This window comes from Centrocercus urophasianus, unplaced genomic scaffold, assembly GCF_019232065.1.
Source record: "Centrocercus urophasianus isolate 14NV4802_14NV808 unplaced genomic scaffold, USGS_Curo_1.0 seq_11, whole genome shotgun sequence".
Classification (NCBI taxonomy): Eukaryota; Metazoa; Chordata; class Aves; order Galliformes; family Phasianidae; genus Centrocercus; species Centrocercus urophasianus.
The window spans coordinates 33,871,977-33,898,022 of NW_024884253.1; the positions used below are offsets into that span (position 1 = coordinate 33,871,977).

Below are 26,046 nucleotides of genomic sequence, written 5' to 3' on the forward strand. Positions count from 1 at the left end.
TAGAGTTAGATAACAAAGATTGGCCTTCACCATATGGGAAACCGAATTTAGCAATTCCTATGGGAAACAGACTGAAACAAACCAAAACAAATTAAAACTCTGCTAGCAGATTTCTTTTGTTCAGAAAGGGAAATCAATGAGTCAGGAACATTTTTGTGGATTTCAGAAAATGCATCCATGGCCACACTTCCCAAGATAGCAGCAGACACTGGAGTCATCCCAAAAGGAATGGGGAAATGGAAAGGAATGCTTACTTTAATGGAAGAAAGGAATTCATTGCTTCCTGAAGGTGTAAGAAAGAGTGAAATGCTGCAGGAAGATATCTGAAGACCAACCCATTTATGCTCTCTGCTTGCATTATGGCAGATATTCCTCCTGCAATGCAGAGGGAAACTGAAAGAGACATCCGACTTGTGCCTGACTTCTATTGTCACACTTCTACATCTGGGGAAGGACTAGGTCAGATAAGTGGTAACAAACATTATGCATATAATGGAACATTAATAAACAAATGTTACATGTGTTATTAGTAGCATTTGGGTTAGAGATCCCTGAACAATGAGTATATAATTAACATTTCAGGATTTTTATGGGACGTTAAATACTGTCAAAAGCCAGGAATAGTTAGAAATTTAACTTCATGAACTGAAAGGCCAATATTCACCATATTCAAATGCACTTTATTCAAGTATATAAAGTAGAATAGACAATATAGAACAGATGCTTTAATGAAAACATGTCAGCTGTACACTAGTATCATAGTTTTAAATGAAGCCAAACTTAAGTTTCCTATAACTCATGGAATAATTCATTCCTCTCCCACAAACTACAGCTTACATGCCAGGCTGAAAATAGATTAAATGAGAACATGAAGAGGTTACTTTCACTGAAAGTTTCAAAAAAAAAAAAAAAAAAAATTAAGATCAAATTGTCAATTATCATGCAAGGTTTTCATTTAAGTTACTGTACGCTAATTCATATAAAAACAAAAATGTAAACCAGCTTCTTTTGCAACTTAACAGAACTCCTCTTATTCTCTCAATTTATCATTAAACTATATTGACCTCCACCTGTCAAAAGAATAAAGACATAGAAAGTAGGAGTGTAGTTCCATAATATAAATTGGCAGCATAAATTAGTTCTAATGGCCTTGAAAACCACATGAAAGTCATTTCTTCATAAAGAGTTACTTATATTTGAATGCCTGGGATTATTTACTTAAAAATGAGTGCAGCAGAAAATTAGAAGACGCTCCACACTGGATTTTCACACTCTACTAGAATAATCTCAAATATTTAAATATCTTCTTGTGAAAGAACAATAATTTCAGAAACTTAGCTGCAAAAGGGCCAAAACAAAAATAACGCTATTTACGGAATTCTAAACACTGTTGCTTCAACATTTTCAGTGAAATTGGCAGTTTCAAATAGGAAAAAGATGCACTGAAATAAAAAGAATTTGTTTAAAAGAACATGTTTCAGGTGTGGAAACACTTGTACTGCATAGAAAGTAACTTCAAAGCAGAATTTTGACTAAGTAATGAAAAATAACTAACATACTTTCTTCGATACACCAAGTTTTTTTGCACTTGACTTAAAAGCTCACCATGTTTGGTGGATTTGTCTGGGCTGAAAATGATTTTGGCAAGGGGTTTTTGCGTCTAAACTTTGCAGACAGTGCTTTGAAACTGTCAAGAGTATCCAAGGAGAAAAAAGCAAGAGGATGTACAGCAAAAATGGTACTTGATAAAATTAAGCCTAGAAAAACAGAAGACACGAAGCAGTGAATTTTGTCTAGCTGTGAATATTGAGGCTTTCCCAATCCAAATCTTTTAATAATAAAGTAGCACCCATGTTTTGCTTAAGTCAGCAACCTGAGCATTCAATTGACAGGGTTTATTTCTTGTCAAACACCAAAAACCCACTACATTAAAGATGCTGATATTACAAAGACAAGACATACTCAAAGATTAGCAAAGCTCACACAACGTTGATTTGTCTCAATTTGTACAATAAGGCAGGTCAAGTCTTTCAGCAATCCTTTCTCTATGACTTGTCAGATGTGTTTAAAGTGGGAAAAGTACTCAAAATGGAGAATATTCAGCATTTTTACACTCCTCCTGCACTAGAGGTGCAATAACATTTTATTCCATTGTACGCAAACTTAATCTTATACTATAAACAGCTTTTTGGGTGTTTTTTTTTTTACTTTTTTTTTCTTTTTTTTGGGGGGAAATCTGCAGTTTTCACAATACTACTGTATGTGGTTTGTCTACTGGTGAGCATGCAGTTACAATCAGCAGTGCCTGTTCAGCATTGCTCCTGAAAGGAAAAGCTTTCTTCCTTCCCCTCCCAACATCTCCCTCATAAATGTTTAACCTCACTGTTCAGACAGTTAAGAAATTTTCTGCTGATTTAACTGGTTCAGTATGGACCACAGGAAAACAAATGCTGACACAGAGGAGGCAGAATCAGGAACAGAAGTGGGGTTCTACCAACTTCACTGTGAGCAAGCAGCCATTAACACAGCTTCACTGTATCGGGGGGGAAAAAAAAAAAAAAAAAAAAAAAAATGAGACCAAAAAAAGTATTTCTACATTTATTTGAGATATTAAGCACCATTCCTTTTCTTTCTGGAGGAAAATGGCTCGTGCATAAGGAAGCTGAAGGCTAGCAGTGTCATGTGTCCATTAACCAGTACAGCACTCCACAGCTGTATATTACAACAGTATATACTATTTTTACAGCACTTTATATGCACATAAAACTCCTTTTAATTTCAGCTGCACATACTAAACTCTCAGCAGTCTGCAAGTCGGTCACAACATGACTAATACCATCAGCAATTAAACTCTTCTATTCGTAGATCAACTAACAATCCTGGAACAGCATAAGAACTGTCACAGCTCTCTAAATGTGATCACCTCCTTCTGTTACAATCCCTTCTCATTTGCCAAGCTTTCAAAGTCTGCAAAGTAACAAACTCATTTTATTCTAAGTCTGATTCAATCCCAGAGCAATGCTCATGCTATAGAATAAAAGAGGCGAGGGCTAAAGCAGGAAATACTTTAAGTCTGCAAAAATATGAATACTGCAGCAGAAGCAAAGTAAGGTTGCACATGCAATCAAATCCTGAATACCTGACTAACAGTAGCTTTCTTTTACTGGAAACATCTGTGCATTTTCCTGATATTTTTGCAACAAAGAAGTAGAAGCATGCTGCTCCCTTGAAGGATTATCAGAAGGACTACATTCTTTGAATATTGATCTTTGCCACTTCAAATGGTCAGTCACAGTTGGAACAACACGCAGTAATCCATAGGTCAGCCAACAGAGGGAAACAAATACCTACAAAATTTATTAGCAAGAAACAAAAAACAGGGAAGCAGGGATTTTGGAACTGAAGCCAATTTCATAAGGTTTGGGGCTTGAAAACTCTCTTCTAGTCTCCTCACATAATAAGAGCTTAGCCTTTCCCTTCCTCACCTAATCTGCACTTAAGTGAGATTGCTGCTTCTTTCCAAAATATGAAAGCTGCTTCCCTCTGAGTTTGCAGAAAACAAGCAGTAAAAATTAAGATTCATATCTGCTACTCCTCATTCTCAAATATTTACAATAATGAGTAAGAAATAGCATCTATTGACTGTTTTATATATGCAAAGTCAGAAGAGAGCTGGGGCCTGAGAAAAACTAAAATCCAGCAAAACTCTGTATTCAAAACAAAGTTATACCACTTAAGCTTCAGAACTTTGATTGCCGGAATCTGTAAATGAAGGGCTCAAAACAATATAAACATCTGTGCTGGACATTAAGACATGAAACGTTCAAATAATACGCCGTATTGCTATTTTAAGCTATAACATATCTGACTTCTACACTGTCTTTCTAAAAAGAGAAAGCTATCCATGGAGTTTGGTACAGGCTGCTCAGTATTTCATACAGTCAATACACCTGCTTAACATTTTTCTAATATTCTCTTCCAGAAGATAGAATGCATGTGGCTACATGAACTGAAACAAAGGATACAATTTGAGGAGTTAAAAGCTAGTAGAGCAGTAACCAGTTTAATAAGAATTCTAAAATTCCTTGTTTTCTAACAAAAATCTTGATAAAATGGCTATGTCTTCTCCATGGATCAAGGGTTGTGTTTTTTTTTTTTTTCCAATATTTTTAACAGTAGACAGGGGAAAACACCTCAATGTTGGGTAAGTGAAACAAAAAACTTTGAGAACAGTATATGCTTGCTAAACAAGAATTATGTTTATTTAGCTAGTGAATCACCTAGAGGAGTAAATTTTCACTTTCATGATAGCAATCTGTCAGGCTTGCAAACACCCAGAAATAGGAATTAAAGATTTTAAATGTAGTTATAAAGGTCATAAAAAGTCTGATTTAGACTGAGGTACATTTACTCAAAACTGAGATTCATCGAGTGGTAGCAAACGAACAGTTCCTCAGACAAATGCACTTTTTTCAGTATACATGTTACAGAAAAAAAATAAAGAAATGTGCATTAACTGGTGGTGTCCACCAAGCTGCATATTAATATTCTCTTACACCAAACAGTTTGAAACAAGGGAAATGTCATTCTAATATAATTTTATGTTACGTTTCATTTGGCTAAACTGCAGCTTAAAGTTGCTTTGCCATTTTAAAAGATTACTACAATAATTTTCACATGAACATTTAGACTTGAGTTTTACTCCAGGACTAAATATGGCATGATTTGCTTTTAATCTGTTGAATAGCTAAAATCTGACAATTAAAAAAACTACAAAGAAAAAAAATTAAGTTGAAGCAATGTGAATCTCACATCATTGAACCACTTCTAATGGTTAAATGTTAGTATTTAACAAATTCAAAGAGTTAATGAATCCTTGCATTCGTTCAGTCTCCTGTGCCTTAGCTAGGATGCATAAATACAAAAGACAGCAGATACTGGTAAAAGCTTCAGGACAGAAAGTGCTTGACGAAGGTACAGTTCTCAAGTGTGTTTGGTGAGAGAGTATAAGGGCAGATGCACTGATGAGAACCATTACAAGAAGAGTCAATTTCGTGTTAAAGTGTTCAAAGATGTCACCTTAAGCAGAAAAAAGCTTTAATAACGTCTTCTTAGACATATTAGGCATTTCCAGAGTCTACATCATTAGTGTTGTAATTCTAGCAGGATATCTCCATACAGTTATTGTTTGTTTCTATTCCTCTCCTGAAAGAAAACAAAAACAAAGAGGGAAATCGTGTTAATACACAAAGTTGAACATTACTTGCTTTCCTCTCATTAAAGCAGTAGCATTGTGAATTCTCTAAAATCGAGCAACTAGCTTTCAAGGACTTCTAACTTTATAGCTTTACAACCATCTCTATGTACATTTTCTCTCTACAGTAGATATTAAATAAATGAAAACACAAAGATCATGCTCCCAGATATCTTAATCAAAGACTACTATGGTAAACATTTTGATGCACTTAAGATCAAAAGGTAAAGGAACAAGTTGCACCAGTACTTCTTCCTCCATGCAAACATGGTGCTGTGATGACAAGATAAAATGAAAAAGGCCAACCATACAATATTTTTTGTCTAGAAGTTGCTTACAAAAAGAGTGAGGTAGGAACGGCTGGGTAAAGACAAACAAAAACAAGATAACAATAAACAATGACAGAAACCACTCAAATGCAAGCCTCACTTGCAAATCAGGCTGACATTCACCTCAAAGCCACCACAGAAGTGTAAGATGCTACATTTAGTATAATGCAATATGTCACATGTGTAAAGAAAGATAAACAATGTAAACACTATTAATTTCACTGTATCTCTACCAGAGACTAATAGAATCTTCCACTGTGTTACAAGACTAACAGAGGAGTAACGTTTTCAATGATTCATCATTTTCTTTAAGATAAACATACAATTAAGTATTATGATCTGTAGGAAAAGAACGAACGATTATTCTTCCTTGCCTTCATTATGTATCTTGCTAATCAGACTGCAGAAAGACACTACAGTTTGACTCTAGGAAACTTAGAAATTTTCTTCCATTAGATTTTTATTTTATTTTTTTTTTTAAATGTATCACTGAGCAAGTTATGTAAATGTTTGATAATGCTTTCTGGAAGAGATAGCTCCCTGCCTCATTTAAAAGAAAACAGAGCTCATTTCCAGTGTTTTTATTATTGCATTACACAGGATGTTATAATTGGAACACAAACATAGCAAGGAAAACCAAAATAAACCAGGAGGCATTTGAACGATTCAAAACCACTATCTGGTATCATGCTGAAACTTTATTATGCTAGAAACTACTTAGGGAAAGTGAAAATTCACACATAATCCCAAATAAATTCTCACAAAAAGACATTATAATAAGAGTATACAAAACATTGAAATAGTTCCTAGACAACAGTTGATTACCTAGTCTTCCTCAAGACAGACTTCTGCTTCAAGGCTGCTTCAAAATGAATACCAAAAATGTAAGGTTTGCAGAGCACTTGGTCACTGAGACAGTAATCTCACTGTCTCAGCAGCTATGCAACTTGCTTGTTCCAAACTCTAGGACAGAACTTCAGTATATTTAAGGAGCAAAATTAGCATTATTCCACAATATTCTTTTTCCTAGTTCAGAGATGCATGGCCAATATTTGCACAGCGATTTTAAAATGAGATTGATGCTATCAGTCATTAAATTAATACATGTTGGTATGTTAAGAGTATCTCTAGGCTAAAAACACATGATCACTGGGCCTCATGCCTATGTACATAAAGCATGCAAAAACAGCCTGCTTATGTACATCTTAGATTATTGCTGTACTATGAGCAGACTTAACTGCCAAGTGCTGAGAGCCACTACTGCTGTATTACAGCAGCCTACAAAACTGCAGTGTTAAATAACGATGTATCAAAATTTTTTCAATTTAAAATACTATCTACACAAAAGTAGCATCATCAGTTTTCCTTCATTCCCAGGTAACCATTTAGTCAAGCTGACTTCACAGTGTCTCTCTGCACTCCAACCTGCTCTCTCTCTTCTTATATTCAGATGAGTAAGATCTTTTCCAAAACTCAGCATCCTAGAGTAAAAAGCTTCTCAGGTCAATTCACATTCCCTGCCAAAGGCCAGCACAGCCTGCTTTACTTCCCAATCTGCCACAGTAAGGTTACCCAGCTTTGGGTGGAGTTTATGAGCAGAAATGGAAAGTAATCAAGCATTTGATTTAGAACTATGTGGGAATGGAACAGCTGGTTAGCAGTAACTGCTAGCAAAAGGCCATGTGGTAAGCAAGCTTCATGCATGCAAACAACTTTCTACACAAACTGACAAAACTAAATCAAGGTGAACCTAAAAAGGTTTAGGCATAAGAAACATGCCTCAGTTTAGAGTAAAGAAAGATATGTAATGAGCAGCACAGCAATGCACGTTCAATTTTGAGTTCGGTGCAGAAATTGGAAGATCTTGTGCTGAAAAGCAATCACAATGCCATTTATCCTCAGATTTAAAAAAACCTCTATGCCAACAAAATTTCAACCTTGAAAGCAACAAAAATATGCTCTGATCTGATTTGAAAGAAACTGCTGAGATGTATAACACTACTTTCTGGAATTTCTTGCCCAAAACAGGTGAAATGAAAAATGCTAATTTTCAGTAGCAAAATTGAAGTGGAAACCTAACAAAAAGAACTGCTTCAGCCTTAAGATGCACTTCCCCCCCTAAGGTCCTACAAACTGAAGTTCAGAGTGAAGGAAGGACTTTTGCTTATTTTATGACAGATGGAGGTGTGAACATTTCAAGGTACCCATTTTTAAAGCTATTTGGGGTTGCAAACTTGCACAAATTGCAGGTAGTATCCCCATGTATTCAACTCCAGCATGATCAGCTATACTTGCAAAAAAAACCCTCTGCAGAACTTGTGTATCATGCTGCAATCTTTAAAATGTTCATGCTTGAAGCTCTCTGCTTTGCCCCCATCAAGAGACAGCATTCTTACAGCAGTTTCAAAAGGGAACACGCAGCATATTTTAGTTGCTTCAGTGCAGACTTCGATTTAATCTTCATGTTCATCTGCAATGTAAGCAAACATGTCAGACTGCATTCTGTGAAGGGAAGTGCAGGCACACACGTCTGCCAACCCTACTGTGCAGGCTGGAACACCTGGCAGAGGTGGAACAGACAGCTGTAAAGATGGCGAGAAAAAGCCACAAAGCTCATGAAATCTCATTTATTGATGGCTTCAGCCATAATCTGCCATTCACTGCACCCCAGTGTATCATTACAATGGGACAGCAGAAACCCAGGTCTGACCTCAGTGCTCGAGACCACAACCAAGAACAGATTTCTGAGAAAAGCAAAAAATGCTAGAAATAGTTTAGCTCATTTATAGCAAGGATCTCATCAGCCATCTGTTAATGAAACTTCTAAAGCTCTGTGAAATATCAACATCTCAAATTCCAGAGAGAGGGTAAATCTGAAGATAGATTATCTTACAACCAGATAAAAATTACTTAAGCATATCTAAGTAGCACTTCTAGTGATTCTGGGAATCTGTGAAGGGAAGATCACTTGGGAAGGACCTCTAAAGCCTTACATGAACCCAGAAATTAAGCACTCAGGTACCACCTCCTCCCAAACATTTAGTTTCTTCTATTTCTTATTTCAACATGAAAAGTAAAACAAATTAAAAATCAAGGATGTCAAATGAAATTTTAAAACTCCAGAGCTCCAACTTTTCCAGTAAACCATATGAATTAATACTCATCCAAGACCCTGCTGTTGTAGATCATTAGAGTTCCAGACAGCAAATAAGCATATGAATGCTGGGAAAGTCTGAAAAGCTGCAAAATCCAGAATTCTTATTTTCCATATTAATTTTGATGGCATTTTACTTATTTTAACCTCAGAAAGATTCAGCAACAGCAAAACTGTAAATATTACAATCATCGTGGTAAACTATATTTGAGCAGAGCAATCTTAGTGGAACAGACATAACATTCTATATTTTGTTATGCTTAAGAAAACTATGAATTTACATCTGAACTTTCACAGCACACTAAATAACAAGGTATGAACATTCATAAGGCAGAGGTGGAGAAAAAAACTTAACTGATTTAAAGATACTATGTAACAACAAACCACAAAGAAATGTTCTGCAAAAACCAAACTTAAACTCCATCATCAGAAAAGCTCTTCCAGTCTTGTTTTCCCAGATGGATATTGTCAGTGATGGATTGGCCAATTCTAACTAGACATAGCAAGTGCTTCCCTACAGTGCAATACATGTTGAAATATCAGATTTTAATTAGCTACAACATAGCCATTGGAGGAAGCTCATTAAAAAGTAAAAAAAGAAACTGTGTAATACTGACTTTCCAGGCCTTGGAACAGGTATCTGATGTAAGAAAGAACTGCAGAAAGCAATTAGATGACTGACATCTTTGTTACTTCTAGTCAGAAACCCATGGGCAACAAAAACAAGACTTTATTTAACAACTCTGCTAAAGAATCTAGAATAGCCTTAGAAGAGAAATGACATCCACTGCAGTTTCCACTGCAGAGTCAATACTCTGGGGAAGAACTTCTCAGTCTTTCTTTAAGCCTCACCACTAACTCTCTGTGTACATATAACAGAAATTACAATCTGCAACTCAAATTACTATTTCAATTTAAAATCTGTCATAAAGAATCACGAACATAGTTTATCTCACTTTTTCATTATATTCCATATGAAAATGGAATTAACATACAAGATTGCTTACATTCTCACAGCTGAATATGACCCTAGGTAGAGAAGCACAACAGTAATCATAATTACCTCTCCTGTTAAGAACACTACCAGGCACTTACATGGAACCTGGCTCAAACAGTTCATCTGATAAAAAAAAAAAACAACAACGTAATCCATGATTTCAGATGATTGTGAAGATTAAAACCAATCAACCTTCATACTAAACCTCAATAATTAAGTTCAATTCAATCTGTAGAAACAGTATTTCTAGTTATTTAAGCTTCATATCGTTTTTGACTGTTGGTTTGTTGGCTTTTGCATTAAAGCACCACTAACAAACTATGCTTGACTTTCTCCTAACTAGTCCACCTCTGACATGAATTAATGATACAACGCTGAAGCAGAGTGAAGTCATGGAGGTTGTGGACTCTCCTATGCAGACACATTTTGTCACACTTCTTGCAAGCTGCAGGAAAAGCATAGTGTTCCAGTCAATTTGTTCTCAACAGATTCATCTGAGCAGGATGTGAAAGGCTACTCGTGAACAATCACGGATCTGCTTCTGCTCTGGAAGAAGCTTAGAATTGCTCACATGAACAACAAAAAACAACCAAGAACTTCAACAGAACATTCAGAAACACTGCAGTTATCACAGACCACACTCAATTCAAGTTCAGAGTTTTGTTTTAAGGAGCTACCTTCATATTTATGAATATTAAACCATTAGATTCCAAAAATGATTTGCCTCATAGCATCCAAGCAAACCACTCAGTTGATGTTCCTAGCTTTTCCGATAGGGGTCTGTATTTAACAAAAGAAATTTGGTCATTCTGCTCAGTAGAAAAGTCTCTGAAGTCCTCATCCCACAGACAGGAATTTCAAATCAAAAAGACAAAGGAAAAAAATCCATTTAAGTCTCTTTTGAAACTAAGACTACCTGCGAGCTTAATTGCATTTCAGCTCTTTCATTCAACACTTCAATACTGGACTTCCCCTGCCGCAACACCTTTTTCCTTACAACAGAAAGGCAGGCTATATCACTACTTAAATCCTTACACAGTCAACATATATTAGTGGTACACCTTTTAATATCCAAATCTCTCCACATCAACTTTATCCTGTAATAAACTTTACACATCAACTCTGAACATGAACAACTGTCTCAGCCAAATGCGCAGAAAACACAGGCACTGAAATTCATATGCCTGTAAGAAAACTTGCAGATCATTTTCAGCTGCTCCTAAATGACTCACAATGCTGAAGCATATTAAGGCACAGGAGCTACGCATCACCAAAGGATGAAAAAATTCCAGATCAGTGTATAAATTCCGCTTGCCCCAAATAATTCTCTTCTCCCAAAACCAGGGATACCCTTCATCTTATGCACATTAACAGCAAAACTTCCCAGCCTGTTATTTTTTTTCTTGCAATAGACATTACACCTTCAATACCACTCTTATTTATAAAGAAAAAAAAAAACTGTAGATATGCAGCAAGTTCAAGAAAATTCTGAAATAACCCTCAAAATCTGAGAAGTATAAAGCAAATGCATTTCTCACAAGATACCAGAAAATCTCACTTACTGTTCTGAATCTTTAGCACACACAAAAAAAGCAGTACAAGATGACAGTACTACTACCAATTACCTACATTAAAAATGCTAGTCTAACTGTTTTCTTTCACTTGTGCAAGGATTATGTGCTTATATCAGAGCTTGACATAGTCGAATGGGCTGGAGCAGGAGGAAAGTGATAACAGCTCATACTTGTTTCCTCACTTTCCTCGTTCCCATACTATATATTTTTTAGAAATATCTAATCAAGCATAAAGATAGCAATGTCCTAGAGTAGAAAGATATATTGTTTAACATGTTGTTCAACACTATCATCTGATAAGACAGCTTATCAGAGAAACAGCAGCCACACTGCTATCACAATGAAGGAAAAAATATGAAATTACTCTGAGTCAGAAAGTTCTGGCTATATGAGCACTCCTATAACAAGGTGTGTAGTGCAACGCAGAAAACTAACATAGCAAATATTCACCTGCCATTTAAAAGTTTCCTGTAAAGAAAAAAAACTCCAAATGCAAATTAGATAAGCAGCTGAGATTATACTGATTTCATCTCCTACAGATAATAATTATTTGTCAGGACTGTTACAATAAAACAATTTCATGCTCTGTTACTAAGTCAGCATTCTACAATTATGAGGAATCATGACCTTCTGTCCACCATATGCTACAAGAAGTAGAATTCAATACTAAGCTGCACCAAAAGAGGTCCTCAAACAACAGAAAACTACACTTTTCAGAAGTCACCCCCTGTGGGTGAGTGAAAACCTTGTAATATTTCAACAACTGTTAGTTTGGGGGTAGGTTATTTGTTTACTTGGCTGGTGGGGCTCTGTGTGCTTGGTTGTTTGTTTTGCTTTTGTTGTTATTTTTTAATCAAAGCCAGGCTTCATTTTGACCTACATATTTACTGATGGTCAGGTGAATAATACAACAGATTTTTTGCAACTTATTTTCCTACTGTAATTACATACTCTTAAACAGCATATTTTAAGCTTTTAAGCTCAACTTTTTTTTTTTTAATACATCATATTTCTACTGCTTTCTGTTGAAAGACAATCCAACATGTTTTTGGACAGTCTTCAATCACGCACGCTTACACCACAACCACCAAGCAGTAATTCAAACTAAGGACTAATGCGACTAACGCAGATTTCAGATTTCAACCTACCACTGACAAAACTCGTGAAAAAGGAGCCTGTTAGTTCCTTAGATGAAAAGATACAGAATCGTAGAATGGATTGGGTTGGAAGGGACCTCAAGGATCATCAAAGCTCCAACCCCCGCCACAGGCAGGAGGACCCACCAACCTCCACACTTAATACTACACCAGGATACTCAGGGCCCGATCCAACCTGGCTTTGAACACCCCCAGGGATGGGGCATCCACAACCTCTCTGGGCAGCCTGTTCCAGCACCTCACCACTCTCTTGGTAAAGAACTTAGCACCCAATACATTTAAAATAGGATACTAGAACCTCAGCAATAAGAAAAATGTGAGTGCAGCACAAGTTTGTTTCCAATCCTACTTTTACATATCTGGATGACAGCAGGGTCACATCAAGCAGTGACTGATACAGCAGTTCTAATAATTACACTTTGAAGCAACCTGTATCAAATGCAAAGTTAAGGAAGTCTCATTCATTGCACTTTTGCAAGTATGCTGCCATAACTTGAACAAAACAATGACAAGTCATATTAAAAATTAATTATTGATTCCCCTGAGTTGTTCAGATTAATTTTTTATGACCAATTACTTTCAAATAAGTTAGCTGGGATGAACAATTATAAAGTAAAATAACATCTATAAATCAGATGCTGCTGCTTTATTTAGATTGCTGACTGTAGGAAATTTTGCTACCATCTTTGCAACAATGAATGAGTAACCAGTCTTGGAAGAAAATGCAAGTGACTACTACCATCTGATGCATTTACTTTTTTATCAACTGCAAAAAGAAAACTTATGACAGAAACAACCACAGCTGCCACAGAAAAAAGGCATTAATTCAACGTGCATGGACTTTACAATTCTATTGGCAGAAAGAAGCATACTAATTTGTATATGGCTCCACAAACTTAGATGACCCTAGGTAATAAAGGATTACTCAACTAACCATAAAACAGAGCTTACAATAGTAATTACTGCATTTCTAAACCACGCTTGAACCATGAAGGAGTTAACAAGTGAATGTTTACAGCTTCAGGATAAGTAGTTTCTATACTGTACCATAACAGAACAAGAAGAAACCTAGAGGTTTTAAACCAACACTAGTTTTTAAGGGAATTAGTTTAATTTGGACTTCCTATATTCTAAGTTAGGGCCCTGGGCAGCCTGATCTGGTGAGGAACAACCCTGCCCAATACAGGGAGTTGAAACTAGATGATATTTAAGATCCCTTCCAACCCAAGTAATGCTACAAATTGTATAAATTTGCTTCAGGCATGTCTGAAGTACATCTTCAAAAAGGAAATCTCACTTGTAGACACAGAATCACAGAATGGTTTGAATTGGAAGGGACCCCAAGGAACATCAAGTTCCAACCACCCTGCCACAAGCAAGGTCACCATCCTCCAGATCTGGTACTAGACCAGGCTGCCCAGGGCCCCATCCAACCTGGCCTTGAACACTTCCAGGAACAGAGCATCCACAACCTCTCTGTGCAGCCTGTTCCAGCACCTCACCACTCTCTCTGTGAAGAACTTGCCCCTGACATCCAAGATACGCAGTTCTAAACTCATTTTTTGTAATTTACCAGAAAAAGAAGTTGTTCACTGTTGTATAAAAATCAACATCCATTGTGAAAATACTGTGACAAGTATTGCTTTCACTAGAACTGGAAAAAGCAGCTGTATTAATAGAGAAATGTAAAGTTCAGTACTTGAGTCATACAGATACTGTATGCATCACTGAAAATATTAAAGAGCAATTTCCTTTATTACATAAAATGCACAATCACAGTCATGTAGATAGAGACCTAGTAAATGCTGAGTTTAGTACACTGATACTTAAAATACACAGAAACATTACTAAATCCATGCTCAGTCCCTCCCCCCCAGTACACATCATGGATTTTACCTACTGTAGAAGGATACAAACCACAAATAAAACAGCTGCTAGGACACCTCTGAATTATGACTCTTTTGTTAAGTTCTTTCACAAAAGTATCTGCTCTACTTTTGAAGTCAGCAAGGTCTTCATAAAGTGTCTTGAACCATCAGAATTTAAGGCACTTCTGACACATGAATGCTACAGAGAAACACTTAGTCTTGCCTTTCTGAAACATTACTAAAACCATAAAGTTGTACTAAAACTTGCAAAAGTCAGAATTTTTCCCTTAGAATATTAGATAAGATCGTGGTCCAATATCCCATCATCAAGATGGCACAGAAGTAGCAGTACTGATTTAGAACACCAGTGCTCTTAAAAATTATTTAAAAAAAAAAAAGGAATGCTCTGAAATTAATGCCTCCTTCTTTATTATGTTGGCCCATGGTGAATGCTGGCATCCACGGTGAGGTGGATGCTGGCAGTATGGCAGAAGAGGTTGGACCTAACCTAACAGAGATAAGGAGATAGTGCAGCAGGTGAAATTCTTATGCAGTCAAAACGATGGCAGCTTCAAACAAGAACAAATTCAGGACTTCATATCCCACAAGTCTCCTAATTTGCATAAACCATAGACTTAAGGGTATTTTTACTCAGGAAGTGGTGTGATGGATGAACCGAGAGCAAAAGCCCACTGATGCAAATTCACACTTCTGAATATCAATTAACTAGGTAAAGTAATTCCAGATCCCTGAAGTAGTTCTAAACATGTGATAAATCATGTATTTACTGTTACAGTAGCAAGTCCGGAAAAAAAATATAGCAAAAGTAAATATTGAGACTAATGGTGAATGGAACAGTTCTTAGTGGTGGTAGAGTTAATCTGACAAGCAAGTACTGTAAAACAGTTTAAAGTGCAAGTATTTTTGCCTTTTCTGATTTTCTGAAATGCTGAACCTCCAAAATTATCACAGGTACACTTTTAATCACAGAAACAAGCTATGTATATTTTTAATTGCACTATCAGAATTGCCCAAAATATAATTCTGACACTGCATAAGTCATCATTATATCACTCACATATTTCAGAAACCTACAAAAGACAAACTGAATCAATGAGAAAATCTACTCTTCACAATAAGCTTGTTAAAAGTTTATTAAAGCAGAATTTTAATTTATATGGTAAATAATGTTAACTTCATCTATAATTTCATGTTTCTTCAATGATACAGAAACTAGAAGGTGTCTAAACTGGGGGACTACAGTTAGGGATAATGCACTCAATTCCATTTTTGTTCATTTTGTGAAACACTCAGAAGTCATCTTACGCATGCCAATGTTAGCACTGCAGTTAAACACATAACTTGTTTTATTAACACAGGTTCAAGAAAGTTATTCTTTTCATTAAGAACTAATTATATCAGGTATATACACCTTGGTGAAAAAGCACCAAGTTCTGACTCGACACTTACACCGAGAAATTTCAGCTGTATGAAATAACAAGGCCACCAAGAACCGAAAATACAGGAAAGCTACTATAATACTGGTTTTCTTACCCTACGCATGGCTTCCTCCTCTTCTTGACGCTTTTCATAATGTGCAAAGTCATCAAAGATTGAGGTGGTATGCTTGAAAGTAGCAATTATTTTAAGCACTTGCTTGGCTTTTTCTAGGGGTACTTCTTGAGTGTCCCTCGAATTGGTAACTGGTTTGTTGTCATTGTTTTCCAAGCGAATATGCCGCAGTTGGTTATTGGGAACGTCTTTGACAAAGATCCATTTGACATCAAACTTGCCCTTCCACTTATCCTGAGACCAGACGCCAGCATATGCATTGTAGTCCACAACAGACTTCATCTCAGCCACTCCACAAAAGTGTCCACTGCCATTCACGCTGAAGAGTAAATAGAGTGGGCCTTTTCCATTCAAGGAACGGTAAGCAGCATCCAAGCGCTTATTACCATGTTCAGTACTACACCAGATAGAGTACTTAATGGAGCGATGAATATCGTCCTCTGAATAACTTTTGATTATAAACACGCGTCCATTCTTCAGGTTCCAATCGAAGTCTTTGGGATTGTAGTTGTTTATGGCCTTTAGTTTCTCCAGCACTGGGTGCACTTCCACACCAGAAGGTGAGGAGCTGACGGATACAACACCTAAACCAAAGTTTTCACTGCCAGCTCCGTTGTTCTGGCTGAAGCCCACACCCCTATTACGAGGCGCTACCCAGCGGTTTTGCAACTGCTGCTGCTGCAACTGGTGAGGCTGGGCCTGCTGCTGAGGTCCTTGTTGCTGTTGTGGTTGCTGTGGCTGAGGCTGCTGTTGAGGCAGTTGGCTTTGCACCAGTGTTGGTGGTTGGATTAATGGCTGAGGCTGCTGGATTATGGTCTGAGGAGGCAGTACTGGTTGGGCTGGGGGAGCTTTTACCACTGACCCCTTGTCATCCCAAGTTCCAATATTCATGTTGTGTTTTATAGGTGGTGGTGGTACAGCAGGGCCCCCAATGCCCACATTACCTTTAGGCTTGAGTTTCGGCTGAGGTTTAGCAGGCTTCCTTGCAATGGCAGCCCACGAGGTTGGTTTAGGTGCTGAACTGCTAACTGGGGGCACACTGTTGGCTGCAATACTTGTCATACCAGTACTGCTCAGAGCTGAACCTACAGTTTTTGTTACAGCAGCTGTCATATCTCCACCAATTTTCAGTCCAGTCATGCCTTGCTCAATGCTGCTAATCCCAGGCACCTTGCTCAGAGTATCACTGCCAAATCCAGCCTGTCCATCTGCTATGGCTCTCCCAAGAGAACTAGGTGGATAGCCATAGCTGCTGCTGTAAGCAGAGCTTTGCGTTGATTGTCCCTGAGATCCACTCGTCCCCCATGTAGAGAAGTCTGCATTCCCAGGAAAAAAATTAAATCCATGCTGCCCAAGAAATGGAGGGGTGTTTCCTAATGCCCCAGGTTGACTAAATACACCATCAGGTATGTAATGATGTTCACCATTACTCATCTGTCCATAAGTTGTCAAGTATGGCATTGGAGGGTCACCTGCAGTTGACCATGCTGCTTCACCTAAAGAGTACGGAAATCCAATGGATGGAGCATAATAACTAGGCATATATGGGTCTGACATTGGTGGATAGCTGTTACTCTGCAAGAGAATAAGACAAAAATCAGCAATACAAGCTATGTGCTCAGGACAAAGTATTTCTAATACCATCCAAAACACTGTTAATGATCATATGAAAGAATTTGCAACTTTCCCCATTTCCCTGAAGGCAACAAAGATGAGTAAAAATACCTGTTGGAAGTAGCCATGTTTTCAGAAACCATTTAAAAAAAAAAATCAAGTCATAACAACTGTAGTTTCATTAACAGAGAAACAAACTGCAATTAAGACTTAATTTTTCTGCATTCTTGTTGCTTTTTGTCAAGATTTGTCTAATAGGAGACAACTACCAGAACATAATAGCAAGAAGAATGCAAGAACATCTTTGTTTCGTGAGGAACAGCACTCAAACTAACATTCCCATTAAGAACAATCTGTGGTCTAGCAGAACAAAGCTTGCTCACTAAATCCAAACTCCAATCCCAAGACTCCTAAGAAATCACAACAGTTATGTCTTTAGATGACGAAGTCGAAGTTGAAGGACTACCCACCACAAACTTCTGACATTGTTTTGGAAAAAAACACAGCACATTATCATCCCTCAGATAATGCCTCCTTAATATTGTGTTATTTGAGGAAACAGGAAAGTAGGAAGAGTTCTCAAAAGTCTTTTAATAATTTGTCTTTTCTTTCCCTCTCAACACCACTACAACTTACAAACTTAACGTATGTTAACTTCTGATTACAGAGACAATTCACAGCTCTGAAAATAAGCCATTAACATTACAGCAGAAGCATTATACCACACTCCAGTTATATTAAGCTTCAACCTATTATGCAACCAACTGTGAGATATTCCTACTAACATCAAAGGGAATTATGTCCACACTTAATATTTTCTCAGAGCCAATGAAACTGTTGTTTTGAACTTCATCCACAATATAACTCACTGCAAATTTAAGCTGTAGGGTTTTATTTTGATGTTTGGGTTTTTCTTTCATTTTTTGAAGATTCCTGTAACTGGTTTGAAGTTGGAACACAAGAGCAAGAGACATCAGATGATGCTTATTAACAGAATCTTATCCAGAATTTAAGACAACTTTAACTATTTCATGTTTTATATATACAAATAAAATACGACACAAAACTGTATTTCAACAGCTATTCAGCCAAGTAACGTTAAGAAGCATCATTCAAAAATGAACTGTCTGGAATTCCATCAAACTCCAAAGTTAACTTCGAGACAGTAAGCAATGTTCACTTACCTGATTTGTCTGACTACTTAGATATGGCTCAAAATCATCATCATTTACTGCATCCTTTTGATGAATCGAACCGTTCTGTACTGAAACTAAAAGTATATTTGTATTAGATATACTTTCTGGAAGACTAACGATGCACTTTCAAAATAGGTAACAATTAATCACCTGTTCAATGAAATACTTCTACTGATGCTTCATTGAGACAATACATTACTGTTAAGCTTTACTCTGTTCAAAGAAAATAGACCATTAAGCTCCCCAGTCAGATCTCAGAAGAGGTCTGGAAAGACTGCAACCAAAGCAGACTATTCCTGATGGTGGAGTTCCTTTCCTGGAGGAGGAATTTTCTGAACTACACAGACAGAAAAGCTTCAGTCACCTTATTTGCATGGGCAGTAAATCCAGTGTTTCCAGAAGTACCAGATTAAGAGCAAATGTGCAGACCAGTTAAATCACACAAATTCAATAGGTTCAGTGAAATCTGTAATATATAGCTTTCTCCTGAAAAGATTAAAGTCAGCAATCCACCAATACAACAGGGAAGGGCTATTTCAGCTGTTTAATTTTCTAATTCCTACACAACTATTAGACTACACTGAATTAGCAACATATCTCAAGTTTAGAGGGGCCAGTGAAAGACAGAAGCAGAAGTTCAAGTCCCCAGGAACAAGTTTACTATCCTTTCCCTGCACACATGCCATTAGACACTGGAATCTCTTCCTATCTGCTCTTCTTAGCTTTCTATTTATTACTTTTAGTTTCATTCAAGGCATTAATACCTACTTGGCATTTTCCAGTTGCTCAAATTACTTGAAGTATCTCTCAATTCCCCCCCTCCCCTATTGTTCAAAGTCAAATTGCAGAACTCTCAACTAAACTCCACTGTTTCCAGAGCGCAAAGCAGAATAGTGACTGAAATTATAGAATTGAAAGACAAAGAAATCTCAAAAACAATTGACTGCTTTTCAGAATGCATTTTTTGCTGCTGTTACCTATCAGTATGTTTGGCGAAACCAAGCTTTAGAGTAATTGATAAAGTGCTCTAAGAATTGATGACATCAGAAGTTACAGCAAAGCAGCAGATCTTCTGACACTTGGGAAAACTCAGATACAAGTTGACACCTGTTTTTCTCTTTTTAGCAAAAGCTTCTGAAAAGTATACACAGCTATGTAACTAAATCTTCCAGGGTTTTTTTTTTTTTTGTCTGTTTTTGTTTTTTACATAGAAAATACTTGAAGATATTTTTTTTTGCTTGGTTGTGTTCTTCCCCCCACTAAAGTTAACACTGCAAACCAGACACTTCACAATTTCTTCCACATTTGATTTCAGTAACAAGCTGTCTTCAGGGAATTAAATTAACTGGAAAAATAACAAAGAAATACATATAAACATATGGAAAAAAAATGGAAAAATGTATTAACTTCAGACAGCAGTAACAAGAGATGGAAAAATCAATTTAATAAAAAATAACAGAAGATTTGTTCCAAAGCAATTGCCTGAGAAGGAGGGAAGCAACTTTCACTTTATTTGTCTTTCTGGGGTTTCAGAAGGTCACTTGACCATCGTTATACACTGACAGCGTTTGTAAACGAGCTGCAGACAATTCTGACTAACAAAGGTGAACACAATGTGTATTAAAACATGATATAAAAATATTTCTAAATTAAATAACAATTTAAGATTATAGTTTTTGTTTGTTTTTCCATAAATAAGGAGTTTCAGCTGCGGTCACTAATCATCCTGAACTTAAATACAGTGGAAACATAGAGTGGAACTCTATATTCCATTTTACATTTGGCCCAGTCACACAAGAGAATAATCCTCAAGGTCTCTTCTCCACACCATGCCATATCCATTGCTTAGTCTTAACCAAAGACTATAAACAGCAACATTCCCAAATACAATTTTGTTATAACAAAAAAATAAAAAGGAGGAACATGACTTTCTTCAAAGCATACAGCCACACATAAAGCAATATACAAACTACAGGCCAAGATTAGAATCCTATCAAAATTAATCTTTTCACACTGACAGCTGATCTTCATTAAACGAGCCATGTTTATCGTTTCAGAGGCATCTAAAGGTCTCCCACAATAATGATTTGGTCAGCCATAACTAACAGTATTCTTATAAATGTATTTTCTTTCTTGTTTATTCTATATTGAGATCTTAAGTCAGAAACACAAAATAGTTCTGTGCTGCCATCTCTACTACTAAATGTATACACTTTTCAGTGAGACAGCATCATTACAACTGTTCCTTTAGCTTTTCACTCTAACTTCACATAAGGTGTTTAAAATGAAGAACGCAGCCCACACATGTATTTAACAAGAGAAAACAGATTAAGATGCATGCCTCATACCCAAAATCTCATATTAAGTATTCTAACTGAACAGGGCAGTGATGAAGTATACTACCAGAAACTAACCTACAGTTAGTAAAAGCATCTGTATCAGTCCAACCCTGAAAATACTGCATAATTCTTTTAAAAACACAGTGTAATTAGATACCAGGAAGAAACAGCTCATCAAATAAAGGAATTTAAAGCTTATGTTCCTTCAACTGTTGCTATCCTTTGAATAACCACTAGCAAATTGCACAAATGATGGCCAAAGGTACGAAGAATAAATTTCTCCCTAGAAGCTGTCGCTACATCCAGATTAATGTGGTACGTAGTAAGTACTAAACGTAACCTGTAGTGTTCTATTCTTGTTTTAAACCTAGTCTTATATTTAAACCTCCTACAAAACCAAAAATACATACACAGGTAAACACAAATCAGGACTTCCTTTCATAGGTGCAATATGTTGGCAAAAACTAAAGCAAGGGAAAAAGGGAGTTTGGGGAATGCCAGGTCCTCCTTATCCCCACTGCAAGACATCATTTGGATGATATCAGTTTTGATGTCTTACGTCAACAGTACAGTATTTGACAAATACAATAAGAAAACTTTCAAGATAAAATCATTTACTGATCCAAGTCTCTGAAATACTGGAGTTAACGTCCAACAGACTGATAGACTGTTCTATAACCCAGATGTATAATCCCACACATTCCGGTCAAAAGAGAAAGCACATGGCACCTACTTTTAACTAACTAGAACAAAGCATCAAGAGAATTTTCCTAGACAATACGAGCAAATTCTCAATATCATTTGAAGGCTTAGTATTCCTATTTCAACATGAGAAACACTTTATTTACATACCCAATCCTTCCCAACATCACCATTCCTATGCATATGCACAGAGCTTCAGATTAGTGTGCTGACTCAGTAACACATACTCCCTCAAGGTCCCTTTAAGCTGTGACCATATCATGACATCTCAAAAAGATTACTGTCTGCTAGCATTTGGACAGTAAGGATTGCTGACACTGACTTAATATATCCTCTTGAACAAACATCTGATCTAACAACAACTACTTGAGCTACCATCGTCGATCTCCAAGCCCTTCAATCTAACACCAAATTAAATCAGTTTTGTAAATTATTTGCCATACTTTATATTTCAGTAGAATTGAGCTGATTATTGGTTTGTTTCACTCCAGTTTTCATTGATATCATATTCTCACCAGGAGACTTGTACGCTATTTAACAGGATGCAATCCACTAAAAACCCAAGTTCAGAAATGCAAAAGCCTCCTTATTTTGACAAGTTGAAACCGTGTATTAATTTACACATTTTGAAGCATTTACAAGTTACAGCACAGAAAATATGCTGACTTGTGCACTTTCATTATTAAACAAACTGCAGGACAGTATCTCAAATGAGATGCTCAATACTTTACACCCAATTCATATATTGGAAAAATAGTTCAAAAAGTACTTCTATGATTCTCTAATAGCTGTAACTTCTCTGGAAACGTAGACGTCATAATCTGAAGAACAGAAAGCCACAAACTACTTGCTAAAATGAAACTGTCCTCTCACTTAAGAGAAATACAAAGGGCAGAAATATAACCACTTCAAAGAAAAATCATAAAAAGTTCTACAAGTACTACAATATGAGAGAACAAGTACTCAGGAAAAAAATGACTAAACTGAATGGGTCTAAGGAGGCAGACAGATTTATTTTTCACTGAATGCATGTTGAAATTAGAAGGAAACAGGCTAGATTCAACAAGATTCAGGAAGCAAATGCCAACATGAGTGGTATATACAGAAGTAAATAACCTGCACACAGGCAGAACAAGAGAATAAGTGTGGATAACATTAAATGACACTTCATAGAGAACAGTTAGATTAGTTCAGATAATAAATAGCAGGGTCAAAAGATACATAAGGTCCACAAAAACGTTTTTAATCTGCATGCAGAAATAACCACACTGAACGCATCACACAGGTAGCTGTTTGCATACTAACCTACTGCTCAGCTTACTGAGCAGATAAGAAATTCATTGGCACAAATGTGCTGACTACACAAATAAAAAACTCAAATTATTGGGTTGGCTTCCTTTTGTTTTGTTTGTTTGTTTTCTTAATATCAAAGATAAACTCTAGACCAGAAATAACTGCAGGACATAATCTGATACGTCACACACACAGACTGGCCTAGCATTTTAGAGTGAAGTACTTGATGGTTTCTATGGGAGGGAATAAACCCTATTTTAAATACAAAGATGTTTAAAAAAAATGAAAAAAGTAAAAACAAACAAGCAAAAGGCTTAAGAGACTACAAAAATATTCTCTACAGACAAAGCCAAGATATTTTCTGAAATAAGGAGGGTGATGTGTTCTGTTCATAGATATGACTAACTAAGCAGTCACATGGCTTGTGTTCCTCAAGCTAAGGAAGCTGCTCAAAAGACTCCTCCTGACGATTCTAGTATACTGATTCCACTCACTGTACAGAAAGATCCAAGGTATACTGTTAAAGAGATTGTGCAAACATATCAAACAACATCAGCTAAAAAAATCAGCTGTTATTTTATTACTCCAATAATCTATTCGAAAAATAAAAATTTAAATTGACATACTATTGTACCATTGTAAAAAATGCTGGGAAGTAATATTTTGTATGCAATTTCCTGTTGTCTTCATCTAAAATAAGACATCCTATACCTGCATTCCCTTCCCATAACTGTCTCAGAAAACATTAAGCTCCACAAACAAGATCAGACATTTACACAAAATTACAGTGAATCGACTTACCTTTATTTCCCTGTCCTTTAGGTCTCTGTACATAGGAAAGTGGGGAAAAAAGCAAAACAGAAAATTTCAGTTAGAATCTTCTGATGTTTTTGTCAAGCTAATTCAAGTTTACCAGTTCTTTTCAATTTAAATATCAATTCAAGCTATTATAAAAAACTCTGATGTACAAACTCAACTGAAGAGTTTTAAAATCGAAAGAATTTCACTGAAAATCATTAAAATATCCTACAGTCTTTTAAAACAGGCAAAGCTTAACCGGCAGCAGAAATCTGAGCAAATGAATTTTGATTGCCCTTCCTTGAGAGACATAAGCAATAAACACAGCATAGCCTAAAAGAACAAAGAAAGTTAGCTTAAGATTACTGCCAGTGCTAGAGCTTCATTATCATACGTCATCATTTAAACTGACTGATGGGTACTTATCAGGGAAAAACCTATAATGCCTTGCCTTTTAAATGTACTAAAGAATATACAGTAATATTGCAAGCTGAACTACAAGCTGTACATTCCTTGTTCAGTCAGTTACATCGAGAAAATGGTACCATGTTTACGCTTTCACACAAGAAAATAATACCTTAAGGAGAATTTTTTTTTTTAGGATTAGTCATTACAAAACACTGTTAATCTGCCACTCACTAAGAACCACTATAAAAGAACGAGTTACGGTAACCTTAATTCCTCTATAACAAAATAAAACAAGCTTAAAAAGAAATAAGCAACTTGTAACCCATTAGAATCTAATTCATCTCCTTGCACATGTACAACTAATCATGAGCAGATTCCCTGGCTCTGCTACTCTCCAGCAATTTTTACTCTGAAAGATTCAGTACTGGTTTGAAAGTTTAGGCTAGGTTAGAGAAAATCACCATCTTGCTTGCATATAAGCTGTCTCAGTTAGGTCTCTGTTTAACCCATTTCCACCTAAAGCTGTGCTGATTAGTCACCTCCCCCTCCCAAAAGCAGAGGAAAACCTCCTTAAGAAACACCAACATCTCATCGTCTGGGATACAACTCATCCAGTCACACAGAGAGCAACAAGAGCCACAAAACTAAAAAAAAGTTGAGAAGCAGCAGCCCCATGGAAGGCTAGTCAGCAAGGAAAGCTAAGAGTTCACTGAGCTAGAAATAAGTGCACAAAAGGAAACCGGAGAGCATACACGGAGACAAAAGGCACAAAACACTGAAGGCACAGAGAAAATAAAAGGGGGGAAGGAGGCTGCGAGGAGTAAACTTCGGAGGAGAGGCAGAGGCCCAAGGAGGAAGCGAGGATCAAGGCAGAAAAGCGCTCGCCAAGAGAGGAAGAGTAGCAAGGCCTGGCAAAGGCTGAGAAAACCTCGAAGCCCTGCGAGGAATCGGAGAACAGCTGGAAGAAGCGGAGGTCGCAGAGAAGGAGGCCCGAAAGAAGAAAACGCGAGCGAAGAGAGGAAGACAAGAAAAGAGAAAGCGATAACCAGAAGTCGGAAAAAAACCAGGGAGAGCCGAGAGAAGCGCTCCAGGAACGGCGAGAGGAAACGGGCGCCCACGGGGCCTGCCGAGGGCTCGCTCGTGGCGCGGGCAGACGCAGAGCCGCCAGGCCGGGCTGGGCCCCGCAGCGGGGAGGCGGAGCGGAGCTGGCGCGGCCCGGCGGTTATAAATAGGGGCTGCCGGGGCCGGGCAGGGGCCGCCATAGCGGGCGCCGATCGCCCGCCGCTCCCCATGGCGGCGAGGAGGGACGGAGTGGGAGGCCGCCGGGCCGCCGCCCTCCAAGCGCCGGACGCAAGGAGAAGAGAGCGATGTGCGGGCAGCTGGTACCTGATCGACGCTGGTGGCTGACATTCTTCACGGGGAGCCGCGATCCCCTCGCTCCGCCTGGGCCTCGAGTGATTCCGCACGCCGGGGCCGCTCGCCCGCCCGCCGCGCCGCTCGTCTCCGCCTCCTCCTCCCCGCCGCCGCCTGATTGTCGCCGCCGCCTGGATTCGCCGCCGCCGCCGCCGCCGATCGGGCTGCCGCTGGAAGGAGCCGGCCAGCCGCACGCAGCGCCGCTTCCCCCCCCCTGCTCCGGGCTCCGCTTCCCCACAATGGCGGACGGGCTCCGGCTCCCACTTCCGCTCCGCGGCACCCTGACCTTCCGCTCCCCCTGCGCCAGCGACGCCGCTGACCTTTCCCTTCCCGTCCCCGCCTCCATGTCACGTGGGGGTGAAAATGGGCCCGCGCGCG

General features: G+C 37.8%; 1 protein-coding gene across 2 annotated transcripts; it reads right to left on the reverse strand.

Moving 5' to 3' along the window:
* Positions 1–659: 659 nt before the first annotated feature.
* On the reverse strand, positions 660–25,744 carry YTHDF3 (YTH N6-methyladenosine RNA binding protein 3). 2 transcript variants are annotated; one of them, XM_042838113.1, is made up of 5 exons: positions 25,642–25,744; positions 23,851–23,875; positions 18,704–18,789; positions 15,888–17,480; positions 660–5,205 (listed from the first exon to the last, which is right to left on the reverse strand). In XM_042838113.1, exons 1-5 carry the CDS (start codon positions 25,663–25,665, stop codon positions 5,182–5,184), a joined length of 1,752 nt encoding a protein of 583 aa, XP_042694047.1. In that variant the 5' UTR covers positions 25,666–25,744; the 3' UTR covers positions 660–5,181. The 2 variants fall into 2 exon arrangements, with proteins under 2 accessions (XP_042694047.1, XP_042694054.1); XM_042838120.1 differs by lacking the exon at positions 25,642–25,744 and adding an exon at positions 24,841–25,285.
* Positions 25,745–26,046: the final 302 nt, after the last annotated feature.